This window comes from Tetranychus urticae, chromosome 1 (assembly GCF_039701765.1).
Source record: "Tetranychus urticae isolate SD_2017Ah chromosome 1, NJAU_TeUrti_SD_1.0, whole genome shotgun sequence".
NCBI classification, from domain to species: Eukaryota; Metazoa; Arthropoda; class Arachnida; order Trombidiformes; family Tetranychidae; genus Tetranychus; species Tetranychus urticae.
Window position 1 is genome coordinate 3,622,599 of NC_142958.1, and position 21,219 is coordinate 3,643,817.

General features: G+C 31.5%; 4 protein-coding genes across 4 annotated transcripts; 2 read left to right on the forward strand and 2 right to left on the reverse strand.

The window, feature by feature from the left end:
- Positions 1–844: 844 nt before the first annotated feature.
- Positions 845–3,717, reverse strand: Paics (PAICS bifunctional enzyme). Its single transcript, XM_015928406.3, has 5 exons — positions 3,609–3,717; positions 3,317–3,433; positions 3,035–3,230; positions 1,977–2,068; positions 845–1,908 (listed from the first exon to the last, which is right to left on the reverse strand). Exons 1-5 carry the CDS (start codon positions 3,610–3,612, stop codon positions 980–982), a joined length of 1,338 nt encoding a protein of 445 aa, XP_015783892.2. The 5' UTR covers positions 3,613–3,717; the 3' UTR covers positions 845–979.
- Positions 3,718–3,937: 220 nt separating this feature from the next.
- LOC107361544 (amidophosphoribosyltransferase) lies at positions 3,938–7,479 on the forward strand. Its single transcript, XM_015928386.3, has 7 exons — positions 3,938–4,221; positions 4,320–4,603; positions 5,010–5,432; positions 5,642–5,991; positions 6,266–6,395; positions 6,456–6,668; positions 6,731–7,479. Exons 1-7 carry the CDS (start codon positions 4,100–4,102, stop codon positions 6,883–6,885), a joined length of 1,677 nt encoding a protein of 558 aa, XP_015783872.1. The 5' UTR covers positions 3,938–4,099; the 3' UTR covers positions 6,886–7,479.
- On the reverse strand, positions 7,393–11,077 carry LOC107361555 (cytochrome P450 4V2-like). Its single transcript, XM_089270119.1, has 4 exons — positions 10,655–11,077; positions 10,030–10,142; positions 8,555–9,251; positions 7,393–8,099 (listed from the first exon to the last, which is right to left on the reverse strand). Exons 1-4 carry the CDS (start codon positions 10,950–10,952, stop codon positions 7,561–7,563), a joined length of 1,647 nt encoding a protein of 548 aa, XP_089126245.1. The 5' UTR covers positions 10,953–11,077; the 3' UTR covers positions 7,393–7,560.
- Positions 11,078–12,028: 951 nt separating this feature from the next.
- On the forward strand, positions 12,029–20,816 carry LOC107361577 (stearoyl-CoA desaturase 5). Its single transcript, XM_015928416.3, has 5 exons — positions 12,029–12,598; positions 12,692–12,936; positions 15,217–15,344; positions 18,000–18,352; positions 19,543–20,816. Exons 2-5 carry the CDS (start codon positions 12,708–12,710, stop codon positions 19,835–19,837), a joined length of 1,005 nt encoding a protein of 334 aa, XP_015783902.2. The 5' UTR covers positions 12,029–12,598; positions 12,692–12,707; the 3' UTR covers positions 19,838–20,816.
- The last annotated feature ends 403 nt before the right edge of the window (positions 20,817–21,219 follow it).

A 21,219-nucleotide genomic window follows, 5' to 3' on the forward strand; every position in this document is an offset into this window, starting at 1 on the left:
ACTTTTAAACCTTTTCTTGCTAAAGATTGATTTCCATGATAAATTTTTTGTTTAAAAATGTAGTAATTAGCTGAGGATTATTTGACCGAATCGTTAAATTGTTACAATTTAAGCAAAAAAATGTCTAACAAGGTTATCTTCAGAAATGGGTAACAGTTTCGTTTTACGGACAAAGGCGTGAACATTAAAACATATGATTTTTTGGTTAGGTAAGTTAGATCAAGGGGCTGTTGGTTGGTCGGTCAGGTTAGGTTAGGTTAGGTTAGGTTAGGTTTGGTAAGGTTAGGGTGGGCTTAGGTCGGCCTGGGGCCTTAATTAGCTTCATTTAATTCAATTGTTCATAAAGAGCGCCCTTAAAAGACGTCTACCATTGGATGATTTTTAATGTTCACGCCTTTGTCCGTAAAACGAAACTGTTACCCAGAAATGTGCTGTAATATGAAATGAATTTTATATGCTTTATAGTATTTTAGGTTATTTGAGTGCAAATGAACTCTGACCTGCAATATACATGTACATGTATTTTTAGAACCAAGGTAAAACTTTGATTGGGCCTCATTTTTAAATACGCACGTTTCAGTTCATTTCAGTTTTCTTGTGAAATACATTTGCAGCAAATTTAAATTAATTTTGATGTACAAAGATTCCAGAAGTTTATCAGCTTCTTAATTATGTAATTAAATTGATAAAAGTAAAATAAAAAATTTCGACTCAGAAATCTTTAAAATATTTATGACTTCTATCGATTCGCGAAAACCAAGACATTGAATTTGTTCAATTCTAAGCATATTTTCAAACTTGAACAACCTAATAATTAAAGCCAATGCAAAAATTGCACAGAAAATTAAGTCAACGAAAGAAATTAATTTAATAACCATCATAGTTAACTCTAATTTCACCAATTATCACCAGTAGATTGCACTAATTTTACATCAAAAAGTCGATACAGAAAATTATTTTTGTTGGATTATTGGAATACTCAAGCATCAATTGAAGCATCATCATAAAGCATCTTAATAATTGTATAGGTTTGTTGGGATCGAATTCGTGCCCAAGTGAATGGACTGAGATTGGCAATGATATGGGCTGCAGCTAAAGCAGCGTTATCTGCACCCAAAATGGTAGTACAGCCCACTCCTGATGGTAATCTCATAGAGGACCAAATATCGTTTGAAAGTGTTGCTGAATCTGAGATAGGTGGACAGTTAATTACTGGAACTGTTGTGTTTCCAGCTGATACAGGGCCTAATCCATTGCTTCTTCCAGCACAGGCTATAATAACTTGACAGGTAGGCCATTGCATTAGACTGGCTAAAACGGTTAAAGTTGCTTCAGTTGATTTGTGAGCTGAGCAAACATGAATTTCAACGTCATTAATTCCATATTTTTCAGATAAAGCCTTCTTTATTTTTTGTGCATGTTCCATGTCACTCATTGAACCTAAGATAATGCCTACTTCAGGTGGAGGAGGAGGTAAACCATGTTCACGAGGTTTAGGTATCATTGAGCCGAATAAAGCATGAGTTCGCTCAGCAACAAGTTCAAACTTTGATTTAACAGCTTGAATAGCTGCTTCGTCAATTGCTGAGTTATCTAAATTACGATATATTTGTTTATCCAACATTAACCGCTTATCACCATTAGGCCAAAGGCGCCAGGAATCATTATCGATTACGTCGCCAACAACAATCTTTTTTACACCTGATTCTTCAACAACACCAAACTCTATTTTCATATCAATCAATGAATGGTTCAAAGTAGACCAAACCCTTTCAAGGACTTCAAAGACAGTTTGAGTAAGTCGATACATTTCCTCTACTTGGATCTTTCCTATTTTCAAACCTCCACAGGTTAAACCAGCTTCAATAAGTGTTTCAGTGGACCAGAAAGGATCGTGATTTTCGTCATCTATTTTATGAATAAAAATAAAAAGAGGATGAATTATAATGAATTGACATGAGATGAAAAATTTATACCTTTGAAAAAAGTCTCTAGTTTTACGGGTGCGAATCGGTAACCTTCCTTGACATTAGGATGACGCTTTAGGTAAGATCCAGAGGCTACGCGCCTGAAATGAAAAATTAACTTCAATTATTTCAACTACATTCACAGCAGCGCTTTCAGCAATATCACTAAAATTATATAATAATGTTAATAGCTTCGGACATTGGGCTTTCTAAACTCATTTCAATTTCAAGTCGATTTGATGATGAAATGAAATTGCGATTCTTTTCAATTCAAAGACTTTCCAACTAATTATTTGATAGTAGAGTTAAAAATGAACATTATGCTTGTGCCCTTCAAAAGTTACTCTCTGGCGATACTGTCAACACAATTAAAGGATAAAGAGGGTAAAAAACACAACAAAACAGAATCAATTAATAAGTTATCACAGAAGGTTCGATTAGCAAATCGGAAGAAATTATCAATAATAATTTATTATTTCCACATATTCAGGTGAGTTATCAGATGATATCTCTAAGTATCTAATAGATGGTAAGACATCTCATGGGTTTTAATCGAAATAAGAGAATAACAGATAACTTGAAATGATGAGATGAGATGCTTTCCATATTGTCAACCAATTTAATCATTTCGATATCCTGATTTACTAGCTGATAAAATGATTGATAAAAACACTCAAGAATAATAAAATCGAGGATAAATACTTATGATGTTTAACTGATACCATGATATTTATCTTCAGGCATCTTTGATATTCTTTCATTTCAATTAATATTCACTATCAGAGATTAATCTAAACTGATTATGGATTCGTCAAAAACTGGATTTGACCAATCTATCTATTTCAAACAAATGGTCAATTAGCAATAGCTTTTCCAGCAACTCTTTCACACATACCACATGATTAACGCAAACAGTAGCGTAAAGCTTAAGTTAATTATCCACGAGGCAAGTAAACATTATTTATCATAGATAACAACAGCTGAGATATCATTCGTCTCTTTGATAGTCTCACACTGAGATAGAGTTTTTCATGGAAACACGGCTAAACGATAAAATAAAATCTCACCTGCAAACCCATTCTATTGGAATCATCTCACACTGTTTAGCAACAAATGACCGATCCCAATCTTTGCAATTTTGAGCAACTCTTGATACAAAATGAGTTGCAATTCCGGCAGCGTTTAAAAATTCATAGATAGCACAGTTTGTTTGGGTAGATAATCTGGCTTTGCCTTCCATCGCATGAGACTTAGCCCCATCCCCTAATAAGCAAAAAAAACAAAAAAACAAAATCAATATTTAAGACAACATTGGAATGGCATTGAATATAACATAAAATCAGGCTTACCTGCTGTAATACGGTCTTTACTGTAAATGTAAACATATTTTTGTTCACCTCGTAGAGTGAAAACTTTTTTGGTCTTTCCTTCAATAATTAATTTATCGATTTGATTTTGACTAATTTCTGTAATAAGAAATGAAAGAAATGAAAGAATATAGTAAATTAGATTGAAAAATATACAAGCCTAAAAACAAGAGGCTTGTGATAAAGAGCAGATTGTCACAGCTACATATCGTTTTGGCTACATATGGACATCGGCAGAAGATATTAATCAGAAATACATTAATAATAGACTTACCCATGATTCCAGTGATTAACACGTCTTAAATGTTCAATAATTAAGAATATTTAGCAACAGAAACAAAGTTTAACTACAACAAATAGAAGAAATGTTGATTAGCTTGTGAGGAAAGGTTCTGGTAATGATAAACAGTTGATTTAAGGGTACTTCTTGAAGATCTCCCTCATTCTCTTTCTCCCCCCATTACTCTCCCAAGTTTATCTCATTATTTATCTTTCTAATTGTCTTTCTTTTCTCTTCTTGGCAATCGTTTTTGTACAGAGATAATTTTTATAGACAAATGATGATATTAATCGACAGCCCAGTAGATTGAGAGGGAGAATGACTACTTAGATTGCTCGATTAACATCTAAAGCACATCTTGTGGCATCTTTTCATCAGTAAAATCTAACACACTCAGTTTGAAATCAACATTAAATCATTACACTGAACAATACAAGTGTATCCAATTGATTCTTGTGCCAATAGTTTAATTTAAATCGATCAAAATGGAAGAGGAAATGTTAGGTGAGAAATGCGGCGTTTTTGGATGCATAACTAACGGAGACTGGCCAACTAATCTAGATTGTGCTCACATCATTTGCCTTGGACTTATTGGTCTTCAACACAGGTAATGAAACGTTTGAAACGAAATTTGATTCCAAAAGATTTCAAGTGTTTAATGTTCCCTAATTGTAATTGTCCTTTTCTTCAACGTTCATTTCAAAGAGGCCAAGAAGCTGCCGGAATAGTTACTTGTAAATATGCAACTGAACCCTTCTCAGTTCACCGTGGAATGGGTTTGGTGAGCCAAATATTCAATGAACCGATAATGTTGTCCCTTAAGGGTAACTTGGGAATTGGACATACACGATACTCGACCATGGGTGGTGCAGATAGTGTTTCATTAGCTCAACCTTTTGTGGTGCACACAAGTTATGGGACGATCGCTGTGGCTCATAATGGTGAACTTGTCAATTCAGCTCCATTGAGGCAAAAAATTCTGGAAAATGGTGAGTACCAAAAAAAATGAATATCATTGAAACCATCATCAGTTAAGGTAAATACAATCAATTGATTGTAACTCTATTTAAGTGTTGATTGTATCTCTTGATATTATTACGGACATTTTTATCACTCTTGAATCATAAGTTAATCCAATCTCTTGCAAAGTATGACAAGAAAAAGATGAAGATGAAGATTGAGATGCTGATGAAGAGGTTTCACTATCACCAATTTTTTTAATTGAATCGATGATAATCATGAAAAATTGTTAGTATATGATTTTTTTATGGCACTTTTTGATATCAGTCACACTTAAAATCCCAATAGATTGTATCACTTTGATGATTGTATGGATAGGAAAAGTCCGTTTTCAAGGATTCATTTAATATTGAAATTGAAATGTTTATCAAATAGGAGTTGGATTATCCACTGGAAGTGACTCTGAACTAATCACACAATGCTTGAGTATGCCACCACCAGATCAGTTCAAAAAAGAACCAGTCTCAATTGTTATAACGGATGAAGATGTTGGTTCAAATGGTGAACTGAATAACAAGGGGATCAATAATTTGAATAACGGGGTTAACGGAACTAAAAGGAAAGCTAAAAAGAAGAATTCGCTTCTTAATGATGTTGAGCGAAGTGAAGAGGAAATATTATCTCGATTAAAACATTTTGTTTCCTTAACTCCACTTTCATACTCATTGATTGTTATGTACAATGAATGTTTATACGCATTAAGAGATCCATTTGGTAATCGACCTTTATCCCTTGGTATGTTGGTACCTCCGACAGATCGTAATACTCGAGTATCTAAAGACATTCAAAGAGCTGAAGGTTAGTAACAGATAATAATAAAAAAAAGTAAATAAAATTTTGCTAAAATATAATTTTAATAAGTTTAACAAAACGAGGAAAGATGTCGCCCTTTGCACCTCTTTCTTTTACCCTTTTCCTTTATGACATCTTGAACGATGACTTAAGCGGTATTTTGTAACTGTTTTATGATTGAGGTTAATCAATATGTTTTATTGGCTTTTCAAAAGGTTGGGTCGTTTCTAGTGAATCTTGTTCATTCCCTTCAATCTGTGCAACTCTATTTCGTGATGTTGAGCCTGGTGAAATAGTTAAATTGGAGCGTAATAAGGAACCCAAATCATTGTGTATAATTCCGCGTCCAGCCAATCATGATTACCCTGCCTTTTGTATCTTTGAATATGTTTACTTTGCCAAAGCGGATTCCATTATTGAAAGTCAGATGGTTTATTCAGTACGAGTGAGTTGTGGTCGTCAACTTGCGCGTGAAGCACCCATTGTCTATGATCCATCTAAGGAATACATCGTTTCTCCTGTTCCTGAATCGTCTAATCCAGCAGCTCTTGGCTTTGCACTTGAGGTAATATTTTTTTCCACTTTTCAATGATCATCTTTTAAGTATCATTAGATTGTTACCCAATTGTTGATTTCAATATTACCACAATGGAATCATTTGCTGATTGAGAAAGTCAAAGTTTAATGATCGTAAAAGATGAACATTAAAAACAGTAAAGAAATCTTTTACTCAACCTGAATTAAACTGATCACTGTTTAATACTTCCTGTTAACCCGTTAATCATTTATTGATTATTTTATTAATTTTTTATTAATTTTTATTGTCTATCAACAATCAGTCTGGTGTTCCCTTTGTTGAAGTATTTTGTAAGAATCGTTATGTTGGACGAACATTTATTCAACCTTCAACTCGATTGCGACGTCTTGGTGTTGCTAAAAAATTTGGCCCACTCGTTGAAAATTTTAAAGGTAAGTCAGCTAATATTAACAATATTATAATGTTATTAATATAATAAAATCATTTCACAGGTAAATCAATTATCCTTATTGATGATTCGATTGTCCGAGGAACTACAATTGGTCAACTTGTTCGTCTTCTCAAAGATGCTGGAGCCGATGATGTTCACATTCGAATAGCTTCACCGCCACTTCATTATCCATGTTACATGGGAATCAACATTCCAACTGCAGAAGAGCTCATTGCCAACCATTTAAATGCTGAACAGCTTGCTAATTCATTGGGTAAGTCGATTGATGACGATGAAAACTAATGATAGATGATTGATAATTTGATTTTTTTATAGGAGCTGCTTCACTCAAATATCTATCTGTAGAAGGATTGAAGCTATCAGTTCAAAGGGGAATTCGGGAAAGGCAGCAGTCCACTAATGTAAATAAACCAATAGGACATTGTGTTGCCTGTTTAACAGGAGAGTATCCTGTAGCTTTGGATTTTTAAAGCTCATCAAAACGCGTTAATCATTACCACCTTCACTTCAACCATCATTCACATAATTATTATAAGAACTTCCAAAAGACCACATCTTAATACAAAATACAAGCATGAATCCGTTCAAATTCAGCCAGTCTTTCAATTGGTTCAATCTTTTATATCGAAGAGTTTACATCCACTTGTTGAACAAGTTTGGTTACAATTATTATTTCAATTATGACAATTCATCTCCATTTTTGACTGTTTTCCGGCCCATATTTTTAGTATATTAAATTAAATTCAGCTGGAAAGGATGGATTGCAGACATGAACTTTATTTTTAACAAAATTATGCAATTTTATTTTATTTTCCTTTTATTCCAATGCCTTAAATGCATAAAACCCACTCAATTAAAAATAAACAACAAATTTGTGATAATCTATCTTAAAAAACATTATTTTACATTATTTCACTTGAAAAAACCAAATTCACATTGAAGTAAATTCATATTGTAATGAAAAAATGACCAGAAAATTACATCTTTGACTGTATTGGTTAATTTATTACGGAACAACAATTTAAAAATAAAATTCTGGCCAAATGGCTATCTTTTATTCACTATTTGTAGCGATATATTTTTCCTTCATGACATGAATTTTCTTCAATGTAAATCTAATTTGATAAAATTATATGAATGAGTATTTACATGTTGTCAACTATTCTTCTTTCCAATGAAACCATAAGCGGTATTTTCGGTATAATTGCTGTGCTCAGTTTAACATCGCTAGATTTCAATGGTTTATCAGAGGTTAGCTTAAAGTTGATTATAATATGAGCAATAGTCAATTTCATAATGATTAAGCCTAATTTTTTACCAACACAATGTCTTAATCCAAACCCAAAAGGCAGGTAAGATGTTAGAGGCAATGAAGTTGAATTAGACCAACGATCGGGATAAAACGATTCTGGTTCAGGAAATATTTCAGGATCCCGATGAAGAAAGTAAAGGCAAAGTGTGATATCCATTCCAGGAGGAATCAACTGTCCATCAATTGTAATCTCACTGTCGAGTTGTCTCTGGACAAATGGGACTGGCGGGTAAAGACGAAGAGCTTCCTTAACAACCCCATCCAAGTAAGCAAGCTTCATGATATCTTGACTTCTGGGTAAACCAGTTTCGTGATCTCGATCCAGTTCATTCAATTGTTGATAGAGTTGTTCTTGATACGATTGATGTAAACCTTTCAAGATAATCGATTGAAAACACTATCATTAGTTGATGATTGCAATAACAACAACAACAGCATAAACAACAAAAACAAACATTGAAAATGTCGGCTCACATGAATCATGTGAAATGATTACTATTCAATTTGAAATTAACATTTTTGCCAACTTAACGAGTCAACAGTAACAATTACATTTTGGTGGATAAATCACATTTTACATTATCTTTAACCAATTAGCAATCAATTTCTTAATCGATGAGCAACTAGATTTATCAATAAATATGTTTACATTTTCGAGGTTTCATTTAGAGCAATAAAAATATCTAATCAGATTATTGTTCATGACAAATATTTGCCTCCAATTCATAAGCAGAAATCCAATGAATCTTAAAACTAAACCAACTTAAACCCGTTGAAAACGGACTAATCTCTGTATAATAAGATACAAAACAATTGAATTGGCTTACCAAGCAAATACAATGTAAATGTTATCGCATTTGGTGTTGTATCAAAAGTACCCATGATAAGTCCATCCAACTCTTGGCGTATTTGTTGAACATTAACAGTAGTCGATCCTGATCTTTTCGCCTCTTCCCAGTAACTTTGAACAATCAAATCGACAATTGGTTTACCTTTGACCCGATTAACTTCCCCCAACCTCATTGACTTCAAAGCAGATTCAACCAACGACTGACTAAACTGGTGAACCCTTGAAAGAGCGGCCCGATGTTTCCAACCTGAAGGTGTCAATGAATAAATAAACTCAGACCAGTAAAGGGGAAACCAAAGACGCTGTTCTCGAGATTGTTGAATGATCTCTAAATCATCAAAATACTGAGCTCCCTGTTGATTGAGGAAATCAATGAATTGACCAGAAATAATTTCAACAATAAAACCCAAGCCAAGTAAATGAATCCAATGGGAAAGGTTTATTTGTTGTCCAATATTTTCATTTGAGTTTAACTTTGAAATGAATGCAACTGTTTGCCTTTCAATGATTTTAGTGTAAACGGGTAAACAGTCCATGTTAAAGGCCAAGTTGATTGTCCGTCTCTTCGAGTACCAAGCTGAGCCCGATGAAGTGGTCACTGAATCTCCAATCCAAGGCTTAAGCAAATATATTTGTCCACCTCTTTCAACTAAACCATTTTTGGCTGCAATCATCTGATTTGTTGAGCATCAAAAACAAATGGTTAACATTTTGTTTACTAACAACCTCCAGAGTTGTTGACTTGAATTGTTATTAATCTAATCAACAATCTTATAGTTGATTGTTTAATGATCATTGACTCTTCAAATCAGTATTGATCAAATGACGGAAAGATCATTTATCTTTACACATTTCGCGTGGCAATAAATTATCAATGAAATACAATTTAAATCATGAAAATGAATGTTCACTTTTCAATTAAAAGTGACGTTTAGTTGAATTTTGTATTTCCTTTTCAAATTTCATGTCAAAACATTCAAAAGTGCAATTAAGTTATCATTTGATGAACACTAATTAAGATTAATCAACCTTGTTAATGGTCAGTTAATTTGCCTTTTGGGTTAACTCATTAAGGCATTTTGGTTAAACACCTTTCAAGGATAATTAAGGATAATATTTGATTGAAACAAACACCTTTTTTAACCATTCAACTCAAATTATGATTACAGTCAATTCATATTGAAACGACTTAAATTATTAACAACAATGATTGAACCATTGTCAAACTACTGATCACTGATCTTATATTAGATCTGATCACTATTGATCAACTTATTTGTTTATCCATTGAGATAGCAAGTTATTATAAATCCAATGCTAACCTTTTAATTGTTGCGATTCACTTAGACGATGGTTTCATTGTGAATTTAGGTCTTCTCAGTATTGAAGTAATCAGCTGATAAAATGATTGTTTCATCAAAATTTTTAGGTTGATCTTATTAAGCCACTCACCTTTACTATTGAATGATTGCAAATTATTAAGAATGGTTTCCACATTAATTTGATTAAAATGAATCCAGTTTTACGATATTTATCAAATAACCTTTCACACTCGGCCATGATAGCTGTGAAAATTGGACAAAAAATGTATAAATATTTTTGCTGAACGTTATTGTTACCCATTTAACCCAAACAGGAGATAAAACGCTGGTCAACTCATGAAATAAAAACACCAAATCATTAACCTCTTTGAGTTTCTGTATGAACTTGATCCATGAAAATAATTATCAGGAGAATCGATTCATTGGTATTTTATGCTTTGATGAACCCTCCATGAGGGAAGAGTGAATTATGGTTAAAATGGGAAATTATACGAAAGAGTGATGTGATAATCATAATTAAAGGTTTACATCTAAATGTACTTTAAATGTAGATGAGCGTTTCTGCTCGTCTTAATGCTTATTACATGAGCTATTTGCTTATACGAGGATGAAGCTTATTGAAGCAAAAGTCTAATCTAAATCTAATCTTTTCCTACTGCGATCATGTTTCTGGTGCTTTTACCTGAGTTGAATGGATAACTTTTTCATTTTAAATGCTCAATCAATTTGATTATTAAATTGTATCTTCTTCTTACCTTTTTCAGGAAGATTGGTTAATGTGGTTAAAGTAATTCCAAACCTGTTAATATGACCAGTTAATGGATTACTTGGTTCCTGAGGTAATTTTGATAATTGACTTTGAAATTGAACAAAAGAGATGAGCCTTTGAATTAGATTGGCAACAATCAATAAAATGGTGGAAAACAAAAGCCAATAAACTAAATTAGTTGATCCAATTTGATTTAAACTTGCTCGGTTGATGGTCAATGTTGATGCAAAATTTTGATCCATAATTTTTTTGGTCAAATTACCACTAGTTTCAATGTAACTCATTTTGACAGACAAACACTTGCTTATTCACAATTACAATAACAACTGAAATTAAATTAAATGTTATTTCAAATAAAAATGTGAATCAAAAAGGGAAAAGTGAAACGATTGTAATTAATCATTTGATTTATTGTTAATGAGTCAGATTTTTGAACCTAAATCATTAGTTTAAAGCCAGGTAAAACTCACTAACCTGTTTTCAGTTGTAAACATCATTTGCCTTCAATTAACACATTATCCTTGATATCGAGGCTATTTCACTCTCGATTTGTACCTCAATTAGTACCTGAGATGACAATGAATTTTAATTATTTGTCATTCAATTGAAACTGTAGACTGAAAATAGAAACAAATTCCACAGGGTTTTCCAGCAGATTATTGTCTTTTTACTTTTTTCTGGTAATCATTCATTTCTGACTTCTAGGATTTTTGTGAAACAAGTCATGAATAACATTATACATATATTAGCAAAGCATCATTATCGAAGGCAATCAGCCGTTTAGTTTATTCATGTTCATGATTCACAGACTAAATGAGCAGAGTATACATAGTAAATTGACAAAACTAAATTAAAATTGAAACACTTAGGCCTATGGGAAAAAATGAGCAACCCATTTTGTAAACCATTGAAAGCATAGACTACAGTCAACTTGAGTCGATTTGTCTTTTGTTATTAGATGAAGAATGCCTAAATTGATGCATCTTGATGACATTTTGAATCCTTTAGATATTAGAATCAAAATTTTGAGACCTTTTCCACCAAAATGGGTTCAAAAACTGGGAAAAACAAACAATAAGCACAAATTGAAGTTAGCGATAAAAGTGATGCTTGGCATTCATAGATTATGATGTTTCACTTTCTAGTTTTTTAAATCACTCCCAAGACTCGGAGTTTTCAATCAATCCGACTGAATATAAACTCAGGTAAAACCAATGATGAAGTCAACATTAAAATGGAAATAAAAATAACCAAAAATAGCCAGAATTGGGATTCATTTATTATTTTTTGATAATATGGATCCGCGGAGTATTCGAGTCATAGCGAGTCTCTGATATCTGGTTCAAGATTAAATCTTATTTTGATTTGTTGTACATTTCCATTGTTTTTTCGCCATGTAACAAAATGTGGATCCAGTGATATTTTTGTTCTTCTGATTCCAATCCTGTTTCATTGCTTCCAGATTATATATTTACATGTTAGATATGGAAAAGTGTTCAAGCAAACTCAGAAGGGTTCCTTTTTGGTCTCAAATAAATCAACTCATCGTTTCTTTTACATCTCTTTACAGCTCACAGAATCAACAAAAGTGGCACATTCCTAGACACTGTAGCAACTTACTGCAACATCTCATTGTATCTTTCAGTTGACTGTTCAGTTTTACATCAATCGCAACCACCTTTTACAATTGACCCTCATTAATGAGTCCAGCGGATAGTTATCCAGTTAACAAAGAGTTGACAAAGACAAAGAGTAATCCTTGATGACCATCGTAGTTTACAATAACCCTTACTATGTATTTTGCATAAACAATCAACCTTTACCTTAAAAGCGTAAATGTAAATTCATTTTACCAACAACTTAGTGAGACACTATCATTGTATACAAATACATAGGAATCCACAGTTTCAACTAATTAACCCAAAAAATTGTAAGTTTTTCGCTCATTTTTCAAATTGTCTTCAACTTCTGGCCCTTCTCATCCAAATATATTAACAATTGTCTTATTTTTGTCTCCCAACAGATACTACTGAACAACCATGACCACCTCAAAAGTGACGCATTCAAACAATGAAAATCTGGTCAACAGATCATCAACGGAATCTAATACAATCAATGACAACAATAACAAGTCAAATGGTTCGGATAAGATTAGCATGCATATTTATTGGCATTACGTTGCCGGTTATGCTTTACTTCATGTTGGTGCTTTTTATGGCGTCTGGTTAAGTTTAACTGAAGCAACCTGGACAACATTAATTTTCACATGTAAGCTCATCTTTTCAAATTTATTATTAAAATGGTTTTCTTTCAGTTGTATTATATTTTTCACTTTTCAATTTTTTGACACCAAAATTGTTATGAGTTTACTCTGTTTCGACCTGTAACCTTTTCCCAGATAGTCAAACCTATTTTTAGTATTACAATTTTTATACTCTTCCTTTTGTTTCCATCTTTTCCCATTACCTTTTGATGTAAATTTTCATTATAAATTTCAATTCTTGAACAGAATTCCTATCCTGCGTCATTACTCATCATTCTTTTGTTTATTTCCCTTCTGATTTACATTGCTATTCACTGTTACTTTCATTTTCACCCTGCAAAACACTCGTCCTTAATTATTTATAAATTAACAGTCTTAAAATAATGAAATTCAAAGAGTATTCATTGGTCGATGTTTTAATCAAACAAGCTAATATAATGCTCTTTTTAATTGTCTTTGTTAAGAAATTTAATGACACAGAAATTGTAATTAAAGTCATGATCAATCAAGGGTTTAATCTAATAACATTACACAATATCAATATAACATAATAGATTGATTTGGTAAAGTTGAAACATGGAAAGATGAAATGTTGATCCTAATCTTTGGTAAGTTTAGGAATGACAAGGAAATGCGATGCTGAAAGAAATGAATATGCTTGTTTTTTCCCATGATATTGACTTAATCTTGGATTCTTCAATGTTTCCAACCCACTATTAGATAATATTGATTTATGTTGAACACATTTCATTGTAACTTGAGATTGAAAAGAAACGCAAATACCATTTTAACCAAAGATGAACCACAAGAAAAGTAGCGATAAATTGGATGATCCTTTGTTTCCCTATTTTTTATCCACTCTCTGAAATTGGTTGAAAGCAAAATAATTGAGATGAACAGCTTTAAATTAAGTTAAGGAAGTCTGAATTATAATAAAAAGCTTCAGCTGTACCATTAGAAAGGAGATGAGAATTGATTAGCTGAATATGAAGCAACTTAACCCAAAACCAAACCATTAACTTGAAGGTTAATCGTTAATCCACCAGCGATTAACTCCATTAGATTGATTGGATGGATTCAAGTTTCCAATTGATTAATGAACTGTCTATTGAAATTTGTCAAGCAAAATGTTGACATTGAGCAAACAGCTTTTGATTTACACTTGATGTATCCAGTAAAATGGTGATCATTTGATTGTCACAGTTTTGTTCACGAATGAGATCACATTTTTAGCTGCCATTGAACAAGACACAATTGAAGTAAACATTTCTTTATATTATTGTCAATTTTGATGATTTATCCGATAAATCTGATTACAGGGTTACGTTTAAATTCAGTTTCTCTCCTTTTTTTCAGGCAAACATTGAACCAATTCCCAATTGATTTACCCAATTTGTTGCTATTATTAGTATATTAGCCTATTATTATTGTCGTTCGTCTCATCATCTCATTGCTACCATTGTATTATAATAACATTATCATAGTAAAATAAATATATATATTAAAACCTCAAACCAATTCAATGGTAATCAGTTCATCAATAATGCAAAAGCAAACATGATCATTGTTTGAATCAAATCAATCGATTGCTAAAAGAGTAAATTGTTATTGAAGTTGTTAAAGCAAACAGAGTCAACACATAACCATATTAAACCTTTACCATCATAACATCATTACAATCATTTTGTCTTCAATAATGTTGATACAAATGGTGGTCAGTATTGATGGACAATTAGCCTTTTTAATTTCATTTCAAATTTCAAGTTTAATAATGATCAGTTGAGTAATTAGTGTAAGTTAATAGTTCAAGTTACTGTTTGTCTGATTGGGAGTTTTGAGATTGATATTCACTCCCAGACGAAAGACTTAATAATAGATTTTTTTTGTGAAAAAACTAGTTTATTTGGTTCCATTTGTGACTATTTTGCTCATCTTTTTCATTTCTTCTTTCCTTTCTCATCTTCTTCCGATTCAAGGATCGATATCCTGAGGTTGAATTTCTTGCTTTTCTCATGAAACCTTTTCTTTTCCTCTCAAATGTAACCAGAAAATTTATTGCTTTCAATCAACAGTCAAAATGAAAGTAAAATTGATTACCAGATTAATCAATTGCTTATTCAGATCACGATTAAACAGATTATCATTTAGGTATAACTTCATCAACTTGCAGATAATATCTCAGATAATTTCTTGAGTCTCATTTTTCACCAATAAATGTTGATCCATGTAAAGCTTACAATCATTTTCACCATCAACATTAATTTAAATTAACTTTCTATTTGCAGTTATTTTTTACATTGTAACTGGTTTCGGTGCAACTGCTGGAGTCCATCGTCTTTGGTCTCATCGAGCCTACAAAGCAAAGTTACCTTTAAGGATTTTACTGGCCTATTTTAATTGCACCCTTTACATCGTAAGTCCAAATTACCTTTAAGATGACCAACTAATCTGTTCACCTTTGTGATCCCAATTAGTTGTCTCATCATTTTGACATTGTCAAGCCTTTTGTTTTAATAAACATTGTTATTATTTGTGTCAACCATCATGTCTCAAGGTTGAACAATAATCAATATCAGGGTGAACTTCAGATCATCTCATTATCAATGTTAACCATGTTTAATCAATGATTACGACTCTTAAGATGATCAGCGACATATTCATCCATTTTATATGAAAATTGGCGCAAGCAAGCTAAAAATAGCATCTAAATAATATTTATCCCAACATTTTGCTCCAACGAATCTTCACACTGAACCTTTCCCTATCATGATGAGCTTTTGTTATTCCTGTAATGTTGATGAAGTTATCTAAATGCAACTTGCAATTAAATTAAATCAAGAGGAAACAACAACAAAAACAGCAAAAAAACTTTTCACATCAACATTGATCAAAATGAAAGAGGAAACATTAAAAGCAATCCATCAAGCAACCCTCAAATTGTCCCAATCAATATTGTAAACTTAATCAGTGATAACACAACCTTCCCAGTGCAGTCTTTTTTACCTTATTAGCTGAACCTCCAAAAAAGATGCTCAGAATTTTCCAGATATTATCTTTTAAAGTAAAAAAATGTTTTAATGTTTCAAAATAGCTGTTGAAATAACATAAAAAAAAAGGTTTTCATCAACAAGACATTTTGAAAAAAGTACCTAATTTTGGATTCTGGGAATCGTTAACAGCAACAATAACGTATAAAAAAAAGAGGATGATGCTGATGATGTGATGATGATGGTGAAGAAAGGGTATAAAATAATAGCATCAATTTCTGCCTGAAAGTTACCAGACCATGATTTTATATTCTGTTATTTCCTTACTTCTTTTTTTTCGATGAAATATTTCCCTTCTATTTGACTCAATGCTATTTTTTGGTCTCAATTTATTCCATTCAAATGTATAACAATAAAATACAAACCACTATCATCATTATCTTCATCATCATCATCATTTCCCTCATCATTTTCATCATACTTTTCATCATCTTATGGCTTGTTGACGTAAAAATTTGGCTTCAAGATAAATCAATGAACATTACTTTTTGGCTCTTTTATCCTTTTCCTTCCCTGTCTTGCAAATTCATTTATTTATCTTGTGTTAGCATATATTGTCATTGCTTCAGGCCATCGATTATAATAAGGATAACAGAATAAACAAATTAACTAATCTCTGGTTTTTTGGGTTTTGATTGTTGGGTTACACCAAAAAACCATTTTTTTGAGTAAACGTTTGCACTTGAATTTTGCTTAGCCAACAAATTGAATTGAATGAAAAACTTGATTTGTATTGATTGTAGTTTTTGTAATCTTGAATCAATCAGATAATCATTTCGTTAAATATTGTTCAATATTTACTCCGATTTTTTTATATCAGATTAAATGAGTTTAAAGAGGTTATTCAAAAATGAAAGGTAAAATGAATAGGATTTAAAACGATGAAACCTTAAAATGTTTAACTTATTATACTCTTGTTTCATTGCATCAGTAACTTGTGTTTAATACCTGAAATGTAATCATTTATAAACATTTTCATTGATGTATCATCAAAAGGTGCATTTTAATACAATTGTTTATCCTGTCTTAATCAACTCCACCTCATGTTGACAACGACAACATTTCAGATTATTTGTTGTTATTTTGACTAACCGTTATTAATCACGCAATTTATCAAATCAAAAAAAAAAACAAATTCTCTCTCATGCAATGATACAATCAATATAATAATAAGACATTAAAGTTACAATAGTGACCACACCTTGGATAACACGTAATCACGGATTCAAAAGATCACCTGTATAGACATTAAGCTGTCCAGATTTAAATTCATTTAAATATTGATTCAAACGCAATTATCATTAATCCAAATTATCGTTCAATCCATTTATCATAAAATTTACAATTTTCATTTTATATTTTCTTTTTGTGCCAATTCTTGTGCAAAAACTGAATATTGAGCTTTTTCTTGAAATAAACTGAGAAATTTATTACGAACAAAAATCATGACAATCAATCTTAGTTGAATGGTTTGGAAGCATTCTAGCATTTGTTCAAATATCGCACATTGAGTAAGGTTATTTTGTTATAAAGGAAAGGAATTCATTTGATATTTGGTGAAAATTCATTCTAATGCGTAGTTACTTTATTCATTTACCATGCAAGAGTTGAGGCGATTAAGTCTGAACTTGTTTACACATCAAATTCAAATTTAAATGTTCAATAGAATCTGATAAATTTATTCTTGCCTGAAGTCAGTCTAAAGTCTCGCCTTGAAATCTCGAGAAGTGACGAATTAAAAACAATGTCAAAGATCTCTGTCTATTCCTCTTATCGCATGAACTTGGTCAAACCAAAAGAGCTTTAATTTGTATTGACCAAGCAGGTAAACAAAAAGGTGTAACATTGTAACTTGCAGATATCGATTTCTATCTTCTGTTGTTTATCATGTCTATCAATATTTTCACCAATGTTTCATTTTGAACAATTTTCATCTCCAATTGATATTGTATTAAAGTTAGGAAGGAAGCATTATTATGGAAATGTTTGTAACTAATTTAATTTTTTTTGATTACTTTCAGGGTCCAATTTATGAATGGTGTAGAGATCATCGAGTTCATCATAAATATACTGAAACTAATGCTGATCCTTACAATGCTAAAAGGGGCTTCTTTTTTTCCCATATTGGCTGGTTAATGTGTAAAAAGCATCCTGATGTACTTGCTGCTGGTAAAAAGATTGACATGTCCGACATTGAATCTGATCCGGTTTGCCGATTCCAGAGAAGATATTATATGCCTCTAACAATTTTATCATGTTTCATTATTCCAACTTTGATACCAAGAATTTGGGGTGAATCTTATTGGGTTGCATTCTGGGTTCCTGGAATCCTCAGATTTGTCCTACAGCTTCATGCTGGATTCCTTGTAAATAGGTAAGTTTATCAACAATCAACATTTTCCAGGTTGAAAACAGCTGCAACATTAGATGAAATTGTTCAGATTTCAGTTCAGTTTTACTTCATTAATAGTAGTTCTGCGTACGTTTTGTGTTGTTCATTATTTTCATCAATAATTAAATGCTCAGTTAGTTGATTAATTTAGTTTTTTTGGTTCAAAAGAATGGGGAAAACAGCCTTTTATACGTTGTTCAATATAAGAGAGGAAATAATTACAATTAAACCTTTATTTGTCGAGTATTTATCTATTAATGAAACAATTGATAATTTAATGAGAAATTTTGTCAACTTGCAAGTTAATTTTGTTTTTATTTAATTCCAACCCTTTTGTGAGTTAATCAAAATATGTAAGGACAAATTGTTGCATCAATTAATTTGTAATGAAAGTCACTATTTGTGATAACCTTCAAAGTGAACATTTTTTCCCTTTTTCTTCACATTTCAATTCAGTTGCATGATTCAAATGGGATTCATTGTATTCTCAGTCTTGTCTTGAACAATTGAAGGGCGTTTTCCTTCTCGAAATGAATCCACGAATCGATTAATAGTTGCTTTCACCAATTTTCTGACTCAATCTGAATGTCTTGCTTGAAACGGATAAAATTTGAACAAAATGTATTATCATTAAATAGGTTCATCATAATTATTGGTACATATTTTGAAAGTCACCAGTCGTTGAAAAAAGCTCAGGAATTGTCCACACCCTTTAATAGCCCTTCAACCATTATTTTTTCAACCTTATAAGGTTGATTACTTGTTACTAAGCTGATTCAAAATGATAAATTATTTACTATCCACTAGTCCAATTTATAATCTACCCAAGTCACTTCAAGTAAAAAGCTTCATCAAAAGTAATGTCTCTTGAATTATTAATAGTCTCTCCGTTTAAAATTTAATATAATTGAATACATTTCAGCTCAGATTTTTCCCCATGAAATATTCAATAAGATTAGTTTAATTTTAATTAATTGCTATTTTACCAGGTTTACAAAGCTAAATTAGGTAACGAGCCCTTTGCTGATTCCCCGCTTTTTTGCTAACTGCTGTTTTCATTATCTTATGACTTCGCATTTTGTTGCAATTATATTAGTTGATAGTTTTAATCCTTTGTGACCAAATTTACTAATTGTTTAACTAATTAATCATTTATTTTTCATTGTTTCTAGTATTGCCCATATGTATGGACGTCGACCTTATGATAAAGGTATATTTGCTGCTGAAAATCATTTAGTTTCTTGGTATGCTGGTGGTGAAGGTTTCCACAATTATCATCATACCTTTCCATGGGATTATGGTGCCAGTGAATTAGGATGGCGATGGAATCCAGCAAAAACGTTTATTGATCTAATGTCTTCAATTGGAATGGCCTATGATTTGAGACAAGCAAGCCCTGATATAATCAAATCAAGAAAGGAAAGGACAGGTGACTGTAAAGATCATGGCCCTTATGGATATTATTGAATGATGGTTGACACAAATGCTTTGATCAGTTAACAATTGGGCGATTGGGATTATCGATTGTATACTAAGAAAAGATAAATACTAATTAAATAACATTGTAAGTATTTGAATAACTTATCTTAAGCAATAAGGTACAAATGCACTACGACAGTGATGAAAAGCTAACCGTGGACGTCTTTTGGTTTGGACAAATTGGAATTATTATCACATTTAATACATTGAAAGACTTTACCGGATCAAGCCATAATATGAAAGTTTGACTTACCAATGGACACGATTAATTAGTTATAGTCATCATTATGTCTCACAATTGCACTTAATAACATCATATTGTGATTTCTTCATTCTTTATGAAGTTAAAATATATAAACTAGCAAATTTGAATCAAGCTGATTTTTGTCTCCTTGATCCTTATATTGTCATTATAATTATTACAGTTGAAATGTTATTATCAGGATTATTTGTTTACATTTAACTTAATTAATTTAAGATTTGAATCGTTTCATTAATTACTGATTAAATCAGCTTTCAGATTCATCTCATTCAAATTGAGTTAATTGTACTTGATAATTTTGTAACAATTAACAATCAACATTATCTTCTTTACTATCTTCTATAGCCAATACAACCATCATCTTACAGGTGAAGGTTTTTTATTCTCAATCTGATAATCACATCTTGAATTGCCACTGAAATGGTTCGTTTCATTGGAAATAATTTAACTGTGAACTGAAATTGCAATCTAATGTGATCTAAATTAATGTTGATTGTTGATGAGCATATATTCATAAACGTTCAACTCACAACTGCAATATATATTAATTTTAACTTGATAACAAAAAGACAATCCTTCAATAACCAATCCAATAAACACTTTGGACCCAAACATGATCATCTTGTTAAAAGCTGCATCAATAAATTGCAATATTTTGCAGTTTTTCAATTGTTATTTATAATTACAATAAATTTAATTAAATTACTTGCTAATCTCTCATTTTCATTCAAAAATGCATATTTCATAATTTAATAAGTTGTTTCAAAGATTAACTCGTTTCGAGCTGAAGTACATTATCAATTGACTTTAGATTCCCAAAAATCTTTGTATTTTCCTCTTCAGAAAAAAGTTATATTGTTTCAATTCACAATAATATTTAAGATTATTGGAAAAATTAAAATTAAACCAAATTATTATGCTATTTGAAGGATTCTGTACAAAAAGTCCCTTCTGTTAAGTAGAGGATTAGAAGTGCGAAAATCTTAATCATTCAATTTAATCGGATACCTAATAATCTTTTTCATTCCTTGAAACAATATTTTAATACACCAAAGAGGACATTCCATGAGTTGTTCACTGATATTGCGATCAGTTCAAGATCCATGAA